The sequence below is a fragment of the Equus asinus genome, chromosome 6 (genome assembly GCF_041296235.1).
Source record: "Equus asinus isolate D_3611 breed Donkey chromosome 6, EquAss-T2T_v2, whole genome shotgun sequence".
In the NCBI taxonomy this organism is placed as follows: Eukaryota; Metazoa; Chordata; class Mammalia; order Perissodactyla; family Equidae; genus Equus; species Equus asinus.
This window is the reverse complement of record NC_091795.1, coordinates 41,205,070-41,221,162: the sequence shown is the minus strand read 5'-3', so window position 1 is coordinate 41,221,162 and position 16,093 is coordinate 41,205,070. Positions and strand designations below refer to the sequence as shown.

Genomic DNA, 16,093 nt, shown 5'->3' with positions numbered 1-16,093 from the left:
CCAGAACCCAGTTTGCCAGACCTTCCCATCATTCAAAAGAAGCTGGAAATTCTCCCACTTTAGAAATGTCACCTCAAATTTAAAAAGAAAAAAAAAGCCTATTTGGGCCAATCAAAATGCTACTGTGGACTTGATCTGGGCACCACTTTAATGTCTGCCTGTTGCAGGAGCACTCTTAGAAAGCCTAGCTGTAGGCATAGGAGAACCAACGCACTGGGAAGAGAAGAATGTGTCTTTGGTATTATTGTATAAAAGTAAAAGTAACTGCAACAAACTCTACGATTTTCTGGCTTCCAGTTCGAATTCAATTTTACAGACTTTTCCCTTCTTTGAATTTATACTCGGTCTCTTTTCTCTAATACTGTAAATCTTGGCTCCAAACAACATTAGCATACTTCTTTTCTTTGTCCTACTTTATATAAAATAGTTTCAAAATACTATGCATATTAACAATAAATCTACTAAATGAAGTTTAAGGTTTCTTTGAAATTTCATTCCGCCTTAGAATATGTCCCACGTCTGAACTGCACATTTCACAAAAAGTTTGCGGCAAAGGCACCTATGTTAACAAGAGGAAAGCTCCCCAAATTGTTTTCGTGTTGGTAATGATAGCCTACAGCACAAGGAAGCAAAATGCAGTTTTCCAGGAGCCTTGAAAGGCCACTTTGCTGTCTATCCCCAGGGGAGGGAACAGCCCTGAGAGGGTTTGGGCCGAGTTACTCACCGCTCTTGCTAAATTCTGAAGAGACTCCTTTTTAAGGAGATTTGTAGCTGTCTGCCAACTTTCCCATCTTCCCTCTCTCCTTGAAAAAAACAGAAATGTGAGTTTTCTGAAGCACAGGCCAGGAAGTTCAGACTTACGCGATCAGCTGCGTAAACGTGAAGCTGGGAGGAGATGGAATTGCCTACTAGAAGAGTGTAGCATGAGTGGGTGCAGAATCCTGGGGAACACAGACCTTTATGGAGGGAGGAGTCAGAAATCTCAGAAAGCAGGGGAACCTGGGCGCGAGCACCCAGTTGCTCAGAGCCTAGTAAGAGAGAAGAGGTTTTTACATCACTTGGAGGAGGCAGCTTCTGTTACCCGGAGGGCAGAGAGTTTCCCAAGCCCTAAAGTGGCATGCGCTTCATTCAGGGCTTTTGCTGGCCACGTACAGGGATACCAGCACGGAGCAAGATGGCCTAACCTGGAGAAGGTCACTTGTGCAAGGAAGTGGGGTCTGGACTTGGGAGAAGAATGCGTCCCAGCGCGGGACTGAACGTGCAGGAGGGCTGGGCGAAGAAGGAGGCCGCGCTCGGAACTGAGCCGGGATTTACGGCGCGGACCGCGCCTCCCGCCCTTTGGGTTTAGCCCTTCGGACCGCGCTGGAGCCTCCACTTCTGCCACCCGAAGCCAAGAGAAACAAGCACCCGGCGGCCACAGCACTGAGCCTGGATTCCTGCCCCGCCCCTGGGGGCGGCCCCTCCCACCGCGGCCGCCCCGCCCCGCCCCGGCGGGTCCGACGTCCCGGACCCAGCGGGCTGAGGGCGGAAGCATGGAGCCAGGCGGTGGCATGGAGGGCGGCCTGGGGCGCGCCGTGTGCGTGCTCACTGGGGCCTCCCGCGGCTTCGGCCGGGCGCTGGCCCCGCTCCTGGCCCGGCTGCTGTCGCCCAGCTCCGTGCTGGTGATAAGCGCCCGCAACGACGAGGCGCTGCGGCAGCTGGAGGCCGAGCTGGGCGCCGCGCGGCCCGGCCTGCGCGTGGTGCGCGTGCCCGCCGACCTGGGCGCCGAGGCCGGCTTGCAGCAGCTTCTGGGCACCCTGCGCGAGCTCCCCAGGCCCGAGGGGCTGCAGCGAGTGCTGCTCATCAACAACGTGGGTAAGACGCCCGCCGGCACGGGGCGCACTCCCCGGGCGAGCTCTTGGAATACTACTTAGCGTCCCTTTCTGTTCTTCCTCCATGTCACTTCCCCCACCGCTGGAAACTGTAATGGGCAGAAAGACCTAAGAGTCAGAGAAGACGCCTGAACGTCCTAGTGGTTTCAGCGAGGTGTGGAGGAAGCCTCAGCCCCTTCCCTTAACTCCTCCCGGTTTCAAGGCCAGGTTTTCCAAAACGCGCGTCAACCTTCCCGATCGCCTTTCTCGGCGCCCTCTGGCGGAGGCCTGAGTCAGGGCAAGGGTCTCCCAGCAGAAGTAAATTCCCCCGCTTCTCCAAATGGACCCCCGAATTCTCTCCCAGTCTCAGAGTGGGGCATGCCTCTTCTCAGTCTGCATCTTGGGGTGAGTGGATTCCCCACGTGTGTATGTCTGCAAAGCGGGAAAGAGGGAGGCGTCTTCAGAAGCACTAGGGAGACTCCTCGAGATCCCGATGGGACGGGGACGTGTGGAGGGATTTGGAGAGGTCTGGAGGGGCGAGAAAGACCCGCTTGCACTGGGTGATACCCAGGGTCTGGTTTTTCAGGCAGTCTTGGGGATGTGTCCAAAGGCTTCGTGGACCTAGCCGACTCAACTGAAATGAACAACTACTGGGCTCTGAACCTGACCTCCATGCTCTGCCTGACTTCTGGCATCCTGAAGGCCTTCCCGGACAGTCCTGGTCTCAGCAGGACCGTGGTTAACATCTCATCCCTCTGTGCCCTGCAGCCCTTTAAGGGCTGGACCCTGTACTGTGCAGGGAAGGCTGCCCGTAACATGATGTTCCGGGTCCTGGCCGCAGAAGAACCAACGGTGAGGGTGCTGAGCTATGCCCCAGGTACGTGTGGCATTACTGTCATCTCTGTCCCCCAGAACCAGCTTGTACCCCTCTGGGAGCTGGGCAAGGGGCCTAATCTGTCCCCTCCAGGAAAGAGCCCATAGAGTATATTGTCCTTGAATCATGACTCGTCACTCCTTAAGGGAAATACAGGCTCCAAGGAAGGTAGAGCTGGCAGGGGCAGGGATCCACAGTTAGAGGGCACAGTGGGGAGCTGCCTAGACTGGAGGGTGGAGCCAGAACGTCTGAGATATTAGAGTTTGAAAGACAATTAGGGTTTGAATTCCAGGCCTCTACCCCATTTCCTCATGAGAAACAGGTAAAAGATGCTACCTGTCTCATAGGGTGGTTTGGAGGATGGAATGAGGTGATAAATGTGAAAATGTTCGCTGTGAAGTGCTATCTAACTGTTAGCCCTTCTAATTGTTAGATGGCCTATCACATTGTATTATTTTCATATGTGTGTTTCTCTACTTCTCTGTCTTGATAGGAAAACTTTGAAGGCAGGGACTGTGCACTGTTCATCTGTCTGTCCCCAGCACCTAGCAAAGTGCCCCACTGAGTCAGTCTGCGGTAAATGTTAGTTGAGTGAAGAGCAGACAGACATTGTTGAATGCCAACCATCAGGCTGAACTGTGCTGGAACGCTGGGGGGATGCTGGGATAAATAAGATAGGGCTCCTATCCTCATGGAAAGGGTCGGAGGTCTAGTGACACTTGCTCTGGTTTCTCCCCATCCCACCATGATGCCACTGTGCCCGTTTCTTAAGAATGAGGCTTCTAGTCTAGGCTTGAGGTTGCTGGGATTAGAAGGTGGTGACGTAGCTGTTGTATAATGTCTGAGTGACTTAGATGGAGATCCGTCTATGCGGCAAAGAGGTAGAATGAGCTGACTAAAGCCCAGATGTGGCAGAGCAGGATCAAACCTTGCCTCCAAGTTCATGATCAGTGCCATTTCTACGTCCTCATGCTCTCCAGTACCCTATCCTCCCTCACTCCCTAACACATACACAGTTCTTTTTGCAGCCAACATTCAACTCACCACCTACTCAGAGCTCAACCTAGGACTCACTCAGTCAACAATGAGCAAATGAAAACCACAGCCAGGAGTGGAGCAGACTCCAGATTGCCGTGTGGCTGGGTTAGATCTCAGGGGGCTGCCCTGGGCATTATGAGGAAGTTGAAATTTTTTCAAGGCCCCCAAGGCCTGAATGAAGGCTGAGTTGGGTTTTTATTGCAGTCTCTGGAAGAATGTTCTAACAGGTGTCCAGAGATGAAATGGGCTGTATGGAAAGGTAGCAATTCTCCACTTAGCAGGGATGCACAGATGGTTGAAAGACATTCGAGGATCAGAAGGGTGGTTCTCCTTCCAACCCTGAGATTCCTTGATTTTCTGCCACTGAGGCCCATTAACGCCAAATTCTGGGGTGCTGTGGTTCCTATAAGAAGAGTAGAAAGTGCCTATAAGAGTTCAAGAAGTGAGTAATTCCCTGCTGGTGGTGTGACCAGGGATGGCTTTATTGGAGGCAGCTGAACAAGACATTGACCTTGAGGGCTGCTTCCATATCAGCAAGTGGAAGGCACTCCCAGTAAATGCATGTAAAGGTGGGGAAACTCATTTTATGAGGCCAGCGTTACCCTGCTAACAAAACCAGACAAGGACCCTGCAAGAAAAGAAAATTACAGGCCAATATCCTTGATGAACATAGATGCAGAAATTCTCAACAAAATTATTAGCAAACCAAATTCAACAATACTTTGAAAGGATCATACAGTGGGCTGGAGGAGGGACTCCAATGGTGGCTGCCAGTGTCTGTGTCAGTATGACTGAACTGGGTCACCATGGTGGCTGCTGCCAGTGTGCTGGTCCTTCGGCTGGGGTGGGGTGGGGGCGGGCAGCTCGCCTCCCTTCTGCCTCTCCAAGATGCAATCCAAGCTTAGTTTTAAGAAGTTTATTGACCTCAAAATTATATCTGCCAATAAAAGTGGTAACTTCCCAAATGGTAGGAAGAAGTTTTGTTTGCAGCTACTGAACTACCAGGCTTTACTGAGACAAACAACTAAGGGCAAGGCTTAAGGAACGACGGGTCTGCAGACTCAGTCACTGCCAGGCATTGATATGAAGAAACAGTAATGACAGCACATATGTATTTATGTGGGATTTACTCTGGGGATGCAAGGATGGTTCAACATCTGCAAATCAGTCAGTAAGATACACCTCATTAATAAAATGAATAAACATCACATGGTCATCTCAATAGATGCAGAAAAAGCATTTGACAAAATTCCACATTTATTTATGATTAAAAAAACCTCTTGGGGCTGGCCCGGTGGCCCCGTGGCCGAGTGGTTAAGTTCGCACGCTCCGCTGTAGGTGGCCCAGTGTTTCGTTGGTTCGAATCCTCGGTGCGGACATGGCACTGCTCATCAAACCACGCTGAGGCAGCGTCCCACATGCCACAACTAGAAGGACTCACAACGAAGAATATACAACGATGCACTGGGGGGCTTTGGAGAGAAAAAGGAAAAAATAAAATCTTTAAAAAAAAAAAAACCTCTTAACGAAGTAGGTATAGAGGGAACATATCTCAACATAACAAAGGCCATATATGACAAGCCCACAGCTAACAACATACTCAATAGTGAAAAGCTGAAAGATTTTCCTCTAAGATGAACAAGAATGCCCACTCTCACCACTTTTGTTCAACGTAGTATTGGAAGTCCTAGGCAGAGCAATTAGGCATGAAAAGGAAAGAAAAGTCATCCGAATTGGAAAGGAGGAGAGAAAACTGTCTTTATTTGCATGTAACATGATACTATATATAGGAAACCCTAAAGACTCCACCAAAAAACTGTTGGAAATAGTAAACAAATTCAGGAAAGCTGCAAGATACAAAATCAATATACAAAAATCAGTTGAGTTTCTCTACATTAATAGTGGACTATCAAAAAGAGAAATAAAACAATCCTATTTAAAATTCATCAAAAAGAAATACGTAGGAATAAATTTAACCAAGGAGGTGAAAGACCTGTGCACTGAAAACTGTAAGACATTGATGAATGAAATTGAAGAAGACACAAATAAATGGAAAGATATTGTATTCTCATGGATTCAAAGAATTAATATTGTTAAAATGTCCATACTACTCAAAGCAATCTGCGGATTCAATATAATCCTTATCAAAATTCCAATGGCATTTTTCACGGAAGTGGAACAAACAATCCTAAAATTTGTATGGAACCACAAAAGACCCTGAATAGCCAAAGCAGTCTTAAGAAAGAATAGAGCTAGAGGCATCAGGCTTCCTGATTTCAAACTATATCACAAAGCTATAGTAATCAAAACAGTATGGTATTGGCATAAAAACAGACACATTTCACCAATGAAACCGTCTACTCTTCGTGTCTTGGAGAAGATCATTTTGGGTTGAAATTTTGGGGTGACCTGTTAGCTTCATTAACTAAGATGTACAAATCTCTCCCTAGATTTGGGAAGTTCTTTGCCATTATTTCTTTAAATAAGCTTTCTGCTCCTTTTTCCCTCTGGGACTCCAATAATGCATAGATTGTTTCTTTTAATAGTATCCCTTAATTAATGTAGGTTTTCTTCCGTCTTTTTCATTCTTTTCTCTTTCTGTTCCTCTGACTGGATGATTTCAAATGACCTGTCTTCTGGGTGACTCATTTTTTTCTTCTTGGTTGAGTCTGCTATTGATCTCTCTACTGAATTCTTCAGTCATTGTATTCTTCAATTCTAGAGTTTTGGGTGGTTTTTTAAAATGGTTTCTGTTTCTGTGGTGAACGTCTCATTTTGTTGATGCATTGTTTTCCTAATTTCATTGTCTCTGGGTTTTCTTAAAGTTCTCTTAATTTCTTTAAGAGGCTTATTTTGAATTCTTTGTCAGACAGTTCATAGATTTCATTTCTTTAGGGTCAGTCGTTGGAGTTTTATTAGTTTCCTTTGGTGGTGTCACATTTCACTGATTATTCATGATCCTTGTGGCTTTACATTGGTATCCGTGCATTTGAAGAAGTTAGGCACCTCTCCCAGTCTTTACAGACTGACTTTGATAGGCAAAGTCCTTTGTCAGTCAACCCATCCAGCAATTCTGGGTGGGCCATTTGGTGATGTCCATGTGGGCCTGCTGCTGGAGTCCCTGGACAGCCTGTTGCTGGAGTAGATCGAAACCCTGAGTCCATGAAGTCAGCCTGGTGCTGGGCTTGGCTGGAAGCTTGCCAGGAGCCTGGTGACATGGGAACCACCAAGACCATGGGAGCCAGCTGGTGCTGGAGTGGGTCAGGGGCCTGGGTTTCCAGGGGCCTTCTGGGGGCCTGGAGCTCAAGAAGCTGCCTGGAGCCCCAGGGATTGCCTGGGGCTGTGGGAATTGCTTTGGGCTGCTGGAGCTGGCAGGCACTGGGTTGAGCTGGGGGCCTGGGCTCGTGGGAGCTCAGAGGGAGCCACCTAGGGCCGTAGGAGTTGGTCTGGTGCTGGGGCAGGCTGGCTTGAGTCCCTGGGGAAGTCAGGTGCTCCCTTCACTCTCCTTTTCCCACAGGGAGGGTGTGCCTCTCCACGCTGGGCTGCCTGGGCTTGGGGGAAGAGGGGTCGTAGGGATAGTATGAACCTGTTTTTCCTACCTTCCTCAGTCTGTCCTTGGCTCTTGTGAAGGTAATTTGTTACGCAGTTAGTTGTTCAAATTGATGTTTGTTTGGGAGGAAAAGTGTTAGAAATTTCTGTGCCACCATTTTGCTGCCCCCAGTGATGTTTTAGCAAGATGAATTTAGCAGAGGGCTACAGAAGGAGTTGAAGCAGGCAGAGAAGTGGGCTTGTTAATAAAGAGCCTTAATGTCAGAGTGTATAGAATCAGAAGGGTCCTACCCAGGGACTGGTCGGCTGTGGGGCAGAGTGGACAGAGAGGAGGAGGTGATGGAGGTTTTGAGTCTGGAAGGAAAGTACTTCATTAATAGAAATCGGAAAGTCAGGAGAAGGTGCTGGTTAGACAGGAGATGCTAAGCTTGGTTGTAGACACAGTGGTCTGGAGTGACCATGTTCAGTGGCATTGGAATTTGAGTCTGGAGCTCAGTAGTGACAGAGTGGAGCCTTTGGTGACCTTGACCACAAATGTCAGCCAAGGTGAGGTATTGCCTCTGGCCAGACCAGACTCTACCCCACTCCACACACACAGCAGGGGCCTTTGCCTCAGCTGTGTCCTCTCATCTTCTGCTCTTCATCCCTAGGTCCACTGGACACCGATATGCAGCAGTTGGCTCGGGAGACCTCCATGGACCCAGAGTTGAGAAAAAGGCTACAGGAGTTGAAGACAAAGGGCGAGCTGGTGGATTGCAGGCTGTCAGCCCAGAAACTGCTAAGCTTGCTGCAAAAGGACGTGTTCAAGTCTGGAGCCCATGTTGACTTCTACGATAAATAACCCCATGTCCTTGGCTTCCTGGGGTTTTCTTTCCCCTCTTTCAGGCACGTCCAGGAGCTCTGCACCTCCCCATATCCCTCCAGAGTGGCACCGCCAGCCCTGCCTTACACAGATAGGCACTCACGCCTGCTCTCCTGCCCTCAGATCCAGAGCCGTGAGGGCGGCAGGTTGCTGGAGTTCCCGGTTCTTAGGTGTGTTGAGTTAACCCTGAGTTAAGAGTAGGTGTAGGTAAGCGAAGTTATGAGTGTTGGTGTTCTCTCTCTCCAGAAATAGAATTTTAGGGATGGGAAAGCAGGACAAGAAGCTGAAACACTGAAGAGAGGAGGCTGGGTCTCCTGCCTTTGGCCAGTCCATGGGGAGAGGGAGGGTGAGCTGGTGTCAAATTGGTGGGCCCGTGTAGATTGACAGATGGCCTGGAGGGGAGGCAGGATGGTGCGAGTTCTGGCCCACAGGGATGCCGCTTGCTCAGGGTAGCAGGACCTTCTGTTGAAACTCATGTCCTCATTCTGATGTCTCTTCCCTCCAGAACCTACTGTCCATCTCCCAGACAGGGGGAGGGGACCCTTGAGAGTTTGTGTACATGCCAAAGGCAGATACAAATAAAATGTGGATTGTCTTCTATTAACGCCTGCTTTCTCCTCTGATACAGGGCCCATGCTAACTCCCTGGTTTGCTAGGCCCAAGGGTGTTCCTGAGGCAGTTACCCCAAACGTGGGGTGCTGCCCTTAGTTCCCGGGGAGTTGTCTTGAGGCTGTCTACCTCCTCTCACTGAGCTCCTCCCAGTGGAAGCCCAGGTTCAAACAAAGTTGGCCAAGATGGACATTCATGCTTTTGCCTATACTGACCTCAGTCTGTACTACCTTTTTCTCACCCTTGACCTATGCAAAGAGAATCCAGCCTTCTGGGCAGGACTCACAGCCTGCCCTGGCTCTCTTGAATTCCCACTTGTGCCCTTTGCCACATGGCAATCCTCTGAATGGAGTCCAGCTCCTCAGGGGGTCCTCCTGGTAGCATCCATCTGGTGTGTGGTCCTGGTCCTCAGTGGGCTGGGCTTAGGACCAACATGCCTTTGTGGGAGATGGGCAAGATACCAAGAGAAGGAAGCCCTGAGAAACCAGGGCTGTGACCAAACTCATCCTACGGGTCGGTGATTTGGGCCAGACTGGGACCACAGTGGTGGTGGTCTTCACCCAGCCAGCCCCTCACCCCTGGCCCTTATCTGGGAGGAGAGACCATGGTCCCTGCCAGCCATCTCCAGGATTAGCCCTGCCTCTGATGGTGCAGGAGGGAGTGCTGCTCCTTCTTGTGCACAGCAGAGGGCGCACCGAGGCCGTGTGTCCTGGAGTAGCCGCCGCAGCTCGTGTTGGCTGGAGGCAGGCCCTGGGCCAGAGCTGGCAGTGCCCTGCTAGGTTCCCTAGGAGGGAGAGAGCAACTCGTGCTCTTTCTTCACCCAACAGAACCTTTGCCCTCACTGGAGTCAAAATCACTGGCTCGGATCCCTGCTCTGCCACTTACCAGCTGGTAACCCAGGGCAAGTTGCTTCTCTTCTCTGAGCTTCAGTTTCCTTATCTGAGAAATGTGGATTATAATGGTGCCTCCCTCAAAGGGCCACTGTGTTAAATGACCTGATGTTTGTAAATGTTTAGCACGGTATAAGCATTGCAGTAAGTGCCCATAGAGGCTAATAGTATTTATTGCCTTGTAATATCAAGATCCAGTCCATCCTAGAGCCCTGCTTGCAGCCTCATCTCCTCCACACGGTCCAGATGCCCTCCCCCTTGCTGGCCTGCAGCAAGAACTCTCACAGCCCTGCCTCTATTCCGGGCCTCAGTGGGGTCGGGGTTCAGTCTTGACAGCTTGTCCTCGACTCACTGGGCTCACAGGAAAAAGCGTGAGCCTTGGAGCGGGAACCCTCGGTCTCGCTAACCTCTGTGACGGAGATGCTGTGGGGTCTTGGGCAGGGCCCCTTCCGTCTCTGGGCTTCAGTTTCCTTAGAACAGATGAGCTCTAAGACTCCTCCCTGCAAACCTTTCTCCAAGGTGGTCAGGCTGCATCTGGTGGCATCAGGTTTGCCTCTGCAGGTGGAGCCAGGCCAGCCTGGGCTGCCCTGCTGTCTGGTGGCTGTTGGGCGGATTTCCTCACCCAGCCCCTTGCTCCCATGGGACTGTGAGGACAGTCAGCACCAGCACAACCCCTAGTGGATGCCCTGTGGGGCTGGCTCCCTCTCTCCACACCGGGCTGGTTGGCCAGGACTCAGTGAGGAGTACCACATGTCCCCACGAGGTGGCGAGGCCCTCCCACGCCTGACACTTGTCATCTCTGAGCCCTGGGATTTAAGAGCCTTGGGAATGACCCTAGACCTGTCTCTCTCCCTGTGACTCTCAGGGGCCCGCAGGGAGCTCGGTGGGGAGAAACGGCTAGGATCACTCTCACTGGCCAGCCCCAAGTCCTCCTTAGGGACCTGTGGCCTCTGGCGACAGGGATTTGCCAGGCTTTGCTCCTTGGCCTGGACTCAGCCTCCCCTGGTCCGGGACTGGGGCAGCAAGACCTTCTTGTCAGCTTCCAGGGGCTAACCATCTGTGTTCCCAGAGCGCATGGCCTGGCTTTGGCCACCACACACACGAGCACACTGCAAGCACACACACAATGCATGCCTGCACATGCCCGGGGCCCAGCTGCCGGGGCGGCAGGGCCTCAGATTAGCCAAAAGACAAACAAGGTTTCTCTTTGTCTTTGGGTGATTGAGCTGGGCAGTTTTATGGTTTTGTATTTAATACCCCTGAGCTAGAGGCCAGCAGCTGGCGAGTGAGGGGAATATTCCAGGCCGACCCCGGGGAGCTTCAGCACCTCTGTCCATGAGCATGACCAGCTGGGACTAGGCTGGTCAGGAGCTTCCTCCCCACCCCCCAATTCCTGTCCTTCATCCCATGAATACAGTGCAGTTCTGTGCTTGTGTCCACTGTTTGCCAAGCCTGGAGGTGCCCAGCTGCTCCTACCTCCCCACTCAGAACCACTCCTCAGGGACATGGTCCACCCTAGCATCTCTCCATGTCTAACCTCGGGGAGCTGGGGTCTGGGATACTGCCTTCTGGCCGGCTTCACCCACAGCCTCTCCTCACAGCATGTGGCCTTCCCCATAGAACATGACCTCTGCTGCTAACATGTGTATGCACTAATTCCCACTCACGTAGCCCGTGTGCACACCCCTGTGTGAACATGCCCAAGAGTGCCCAGCCGTGCTCCCTCACCACTGGGGTCCCATGTAGTGACAGGGAGGTGGGTGAAGAACACTTGCTGTCACCAGAGTGGAGACCCATTGGTGACACCTCTCCAGCCCCTGTGGCATCTGTCAGTGGTCTGGGGTATAGAGGAGAAGAAGAGTGGACTCGAAGCCCTTAGGCAGCTTGCTGGGAAGTCAGCTGAGGATTTACTCTGAGCCTCTGGAGCCAGTGGGGGAGGGTTAAAGCATGGCAGAGGAGAGGGCAGGGTGAGCCTTGCTACTCGCCCCATTTCTGAGGTCTTCTGCCTGCAGTGCTGGGAGGCAGGGCCGGGTGCTGCCCATTCCCTCAGCCTTGTGAAGTAGAGCCCACCTCCTTGCTCCCACCCCAGGATTATCGTTACTTCCCAGCAAGATTCCCCCCACCTGGCCCTTTATCTCCCATCTCGCTCATCCTCGCGTACTCCCCCTCAGCCCTAGCCGCCCTTAGTGTGAGCTGGGAGAGCCCTGGACTTCTGTTTTCAGGGAGGTATTGGGGGAAAGGAGAAAAGGAGGGAGAAAGCTCCTTTTTCCCTTTGGAGATCCGCCTCTCAGGCCCATCCCCCAGCTGATCCCAGAGGCTCCGAGTGATTGCTCAGCTCACTAACCTGGAAGATGTCTAGTGGTCTCTTTGCCCACAAGCCTGCGCCCCCGTCCCCAACCCCAGGGCAAGGGAAGAGAGGGGCCTAGCTCTTACTCCCTAGACTGGGCGCCTCCTCTTGGAGCTGCAGGAGTCTGTCTGGCCTGTGCTCTGGTTCAGGTCTTGATCCAGCTGCTGCAAAGGCCTTTCTCGCCTGGGTTCTGCTGGTCCAAGCCCCAGCTTGACTCCAGGGATCCAAGGCCTCAGGCTCAAGAGGCTGCGTGTATCCCACAGACCTAACCCACTGAGGCCCTGTTGAGTGTTTGATGAATAATGAATAAATGAGTGACTGAGTAAATGAGAGAGTGAGCAAGCAAGTGAGTGAGTGCCTGCTGTAGAGGCCCACTGCCGGGTGTGTAGTGAGCATTTGAAGGGGCTTGGGTGTGATGACTGGTGCCTGGGAGTCAGGTCTCTACAGACAAGCCCAATGCAGCCCAGGCATCCCTCTGTGGGGTTCAACCCCCACTTGGAATCCCTAAAGGAAAGCATCTGTGTATTGTGGAAGTGGGTGGGGCTGGCCTGTGTCAGAATCGCCTGGGAGTTAAAAAAAAAATCACTCTTCCATTGATCCTCCTTCCCCCCAGATTCCCATTCAGTGGATCTAGGTGTGTCCCCACTTGCACTAGAGCAGTGAAAAGGGAGCCATGGGGGTCAGCCCCATGGCTGAGTGGTTAAATTCGTGTGCTCGGCTTAGGTAGCCTGGGGTTTGCCGGTTCGGATCCTGGGCACGGACCTAGTGCTGCTCATCAAGCCATGCTGTGGTGGCATCCATAGAGGAACTAGGATGACTTAAACAACCAGGATATACAACTATCTACCGGGCTTTGGGGAGAAAAAATAAAAGATGATTGACAACAGATGTTGGCTCAGGGCCAATCTTCCTCACCAAAAACAAAACAAAACGAAACAAAACAAAAGGGGAGCTGTGAGCCAGCTCTGTTGGCCTAGTGGTTAAGGTTTGGCGCTCTCAGCACTTTGACGACCCAGGTTCCTTTCCCGGTCTCAGAACCCCACCACACATCTGTCAGTAGCCATGCTGTGGTGGCGGCTCACATAGAAGGACTAGAAGGACTTACAACTAGAATATACAACCATGCACTGGGGAGCTTTGGGGAGGAAAAAAAGGGAGCTATGAAAAATAACTAATTAATTAATTTAAAAAGTAGGCTGTGAACCTTGTGAACAGCAGAGATCAAAGGAGGAAGTCCCTCAGAGAAGGGGAAGTTCAGGGGAAAGAGGCAGGGTTAGTCTGAGGTCAGAATTAAGGACCAATATGTGGTCAGGGACAGGGTCACTGTGAGTCGAGATGTGGGGTCAGCACAGAGCCATGGCTAGGCTCAGTCTGTGGTGGGGTTTGGAAATACAGAGAGGGAGATGGAGAATTTGGGGAGGCGAAAGGGGTCTGCACTATTGGCTTATAAAATGTTAGTTTGCACATAAAGGATAAGTGTCAGGGTGAGCTGGCTCATCAGGATAAGAAAGCCAGGCCTGGAGACAGTGATCAAGGCTAGGTGGCTGCTCTTTGGCCTAGGACAGCCCCAGATTCCCCTATCTGCCCCCTGGCAGGAGCCCTGTGCTCGGGGCAGGGACAGCTACTTTGTTATCTGAACAAAATGGGCTTTCTCTAAGAGCCCACCCTGTGGCCTGGGTGGGACAGGAAAGGGACAAGGGGCAAACTGGCCAGTCTCCTCTCCTCTCTGGAGCATCCAGGCCAAGACACAAAAACAGAAATAGCGAGGGTGAAAGACTGAGGCAGAGCGAGCAGGACGGTGAAAGGAAGATGGGGAAACAGAGAGGAAAACAGACAGAGGTGGAAAGATTTGAAAGTACAGTAAGACAGACTTCAATGGGGGGCGAGAGATCGAGAGAAGCCACACACACTCACACACACTCATACACACTCCTTCTCTCACACACACTCACAGACACCCGGGCGTGTGCTCACGCAGCCGCCCTGAGCCTCACTGGAAATAATCCCCCTCGCGATGCAGGGGCCTCAGCTGCACAGGCGGTGCCGAGCTGTTACCTTGCACATCTGTCAGCTCCAAATGTAGAAGCTGTCATAGGGTTGTGTGTGTGTGTGAGAGAGAGAGTGTGTGAGTGTGTGTGTGTGCATATTCCTCCCAGAGAATTCTGGGGCCTTAGCCTGGCAGAGGGAGATCCCCGAGGGCCCGGAGGCTCACCCTGGGAAGCAGGCCCCACTCCTTCCTGTCCTGCACAGGGAGAGGCCCAGGGGCCGCCCAGCTTTAGGAGATTAGGCCACTGGACTTGGCTTTTGTGGCCTGGCTTGGCCACTTACAGCCGTGTGGCCCTGGGCCATCAGAGCAGCTGGGTGTCCTCCTTGTCAGGGGGGATGTAAGGTAGCCAAGCCCCCTGGATCCCAGAGTGGTGGTGATGGGCGCCTGGCCTCATGGCTATTGTCACCCCTGGGACACCAAGGATTCCTTGCAGCCTGATTATTATAGCTGGAGATTCCTTCTGCGGCTGACTCCCAACTTCTGGAGATGCACCCGGCATACAGGGCTCTCTGGGGACCCCGAGGCCATTGCCCTCCTCTGGCCTGCTCCTCTCCCGGGTGCTGTCCCTGCTGGACCTGAGGATGTGCCTTGGGCACTGACTCTGGGCTGCAGAGATCTGCTTCACCCTTTCTGGTAAGGAACCCTGTTCCCTTTCTCTCTGGTGATGCTCTCCAGGCTGTCATCCCCAACCCCGCTATGTTGGGAAGTTCATTTTTGTGTTTGCTCTCTTTCCTGCTTTAATCTAAGCTATCATAAAGGGATTTTTACAGCAGTGAGGAAGAGGACGCAGAAGCTGTCCAGAAAGGAAGGCTGTCTTTTCACTGTAGTAGGAGAAATTAGGGACCCTGGCCCAGAGACCCAGCTCCTGTGTCAGGGCTCTTCCCACAGTGCCCTGCCCACCCAGGATCAGCCTCCCCAGACCCACGGGACTGACCCTTTCAAGATACAGAGAGTATAAAGGCCCTGCCACGCACCCCCATGCAGGTAGCCTCACCCCTGCATCCCCATGCTGGCGGCCTTACCCCTGACCTGGCCTCATCAAAGCCCATCCCAACACCAGGCGGTCTCCTGCTCTTTCCTCAGATCCACCATACTTTCTGCCCAAGGGTCAGAGGGGACATTCTAGGCAGGCTGTGGGTGCTCGTGTTGCTCGAAGCACAGTGTTCCGAGAGAGGAGGCGAGGCCTAAGTGTCTGTGGCTCCAGCCCTGTTTTTTCAGGAAGGCGCGAGGCCATCATCTGTGGTGTGTTCTCTCCTGGGCGGGGGTCTCTGTAGGCACATATATGGATATATATGAACTACGCGTGGGCCTGTGCTCGGTCCCAGCCACGTGGATGTGTGACTGTGCCACCTCAATATTAATATTAGTCATATATGGGTGCTTGAACATTCAGCTCTGCTTATGCGTGGAGGGAAAGTTTGTGTGTGTACCTGTGTATAAGTGTTGGGATCTGAAGCTTCCCAGACAGCAGTATGTGCATGCAAATGTGGCTTGGGGTGTATCACTGTATCACTGTATGCACATACCTGTAAGACTATTGTGTGAATGTGAGTGCAAGTGTAAACTACTGTGAGTGCACACCTGCATTGACATTTGAATAGCAGTGGGTTTGTATGTTTAAACCATGTATGCATACAACTGTGTGCATACATGTGACTATGTGCCATTGTATGTACGCACATGTTGTGCCCCTGGGTTCCTCTAGTTTATAACTGGGTGTGTGTGTGTACACATGCAACAGGGTATTACCCTGCAAGAGTGAACCTGTGCAAAGCTGTGCATGAGATTTAACCAGCATGTGTGTGTGTCTGTGTATGTATGTCTGGGTGTGATTTTGACATGGTGCAGGTGTTCCTGGGTAAATGGGTGTGTTTGGGCCTGTGACTGAGGGACAACAATTGTGTGTTGACAAACTCCAGCCACCCCTTAAGCCAGGTTCAGGGAGAAGGAAATGTGTAAACGTGTTTGTTAAATGCAAAACAGAACGGCAACACAATGCCGGGTCCTGCAGTGGTGGGAGTGCAGCA

The 16,093-nt window shown here is 51.9% G+C and overlaps 1 protein-coding gene across 1 annotated transcript; it reads left to right on the top strand.

Moving 5' to 3' along the window:
- The first annotated feature begins 1,463 nt into the window (after positions 1-1,463).
- On the top strand, positions 1,464-8,773 carry SPR (sepiapterin reductase). The gene is made up of 3 exons (XM_014836645.3): positions 1,464-1,854; positions 2,437-2,727; positions 7,962-8,773. Exons 1-3 carry the CDS (start codon positions 1,533-1,535, stop codon positions 8,150-8,152), a joined length of 804 nt encoding a protein of 267 aa, XP_014692131.1. The 5' UTR covers positions 1,464-1,532; the 3' UTR covers positions 8,153-8,773.
- Positions 8,774-16,093: the final 7,320 nt, after the last annotated feature.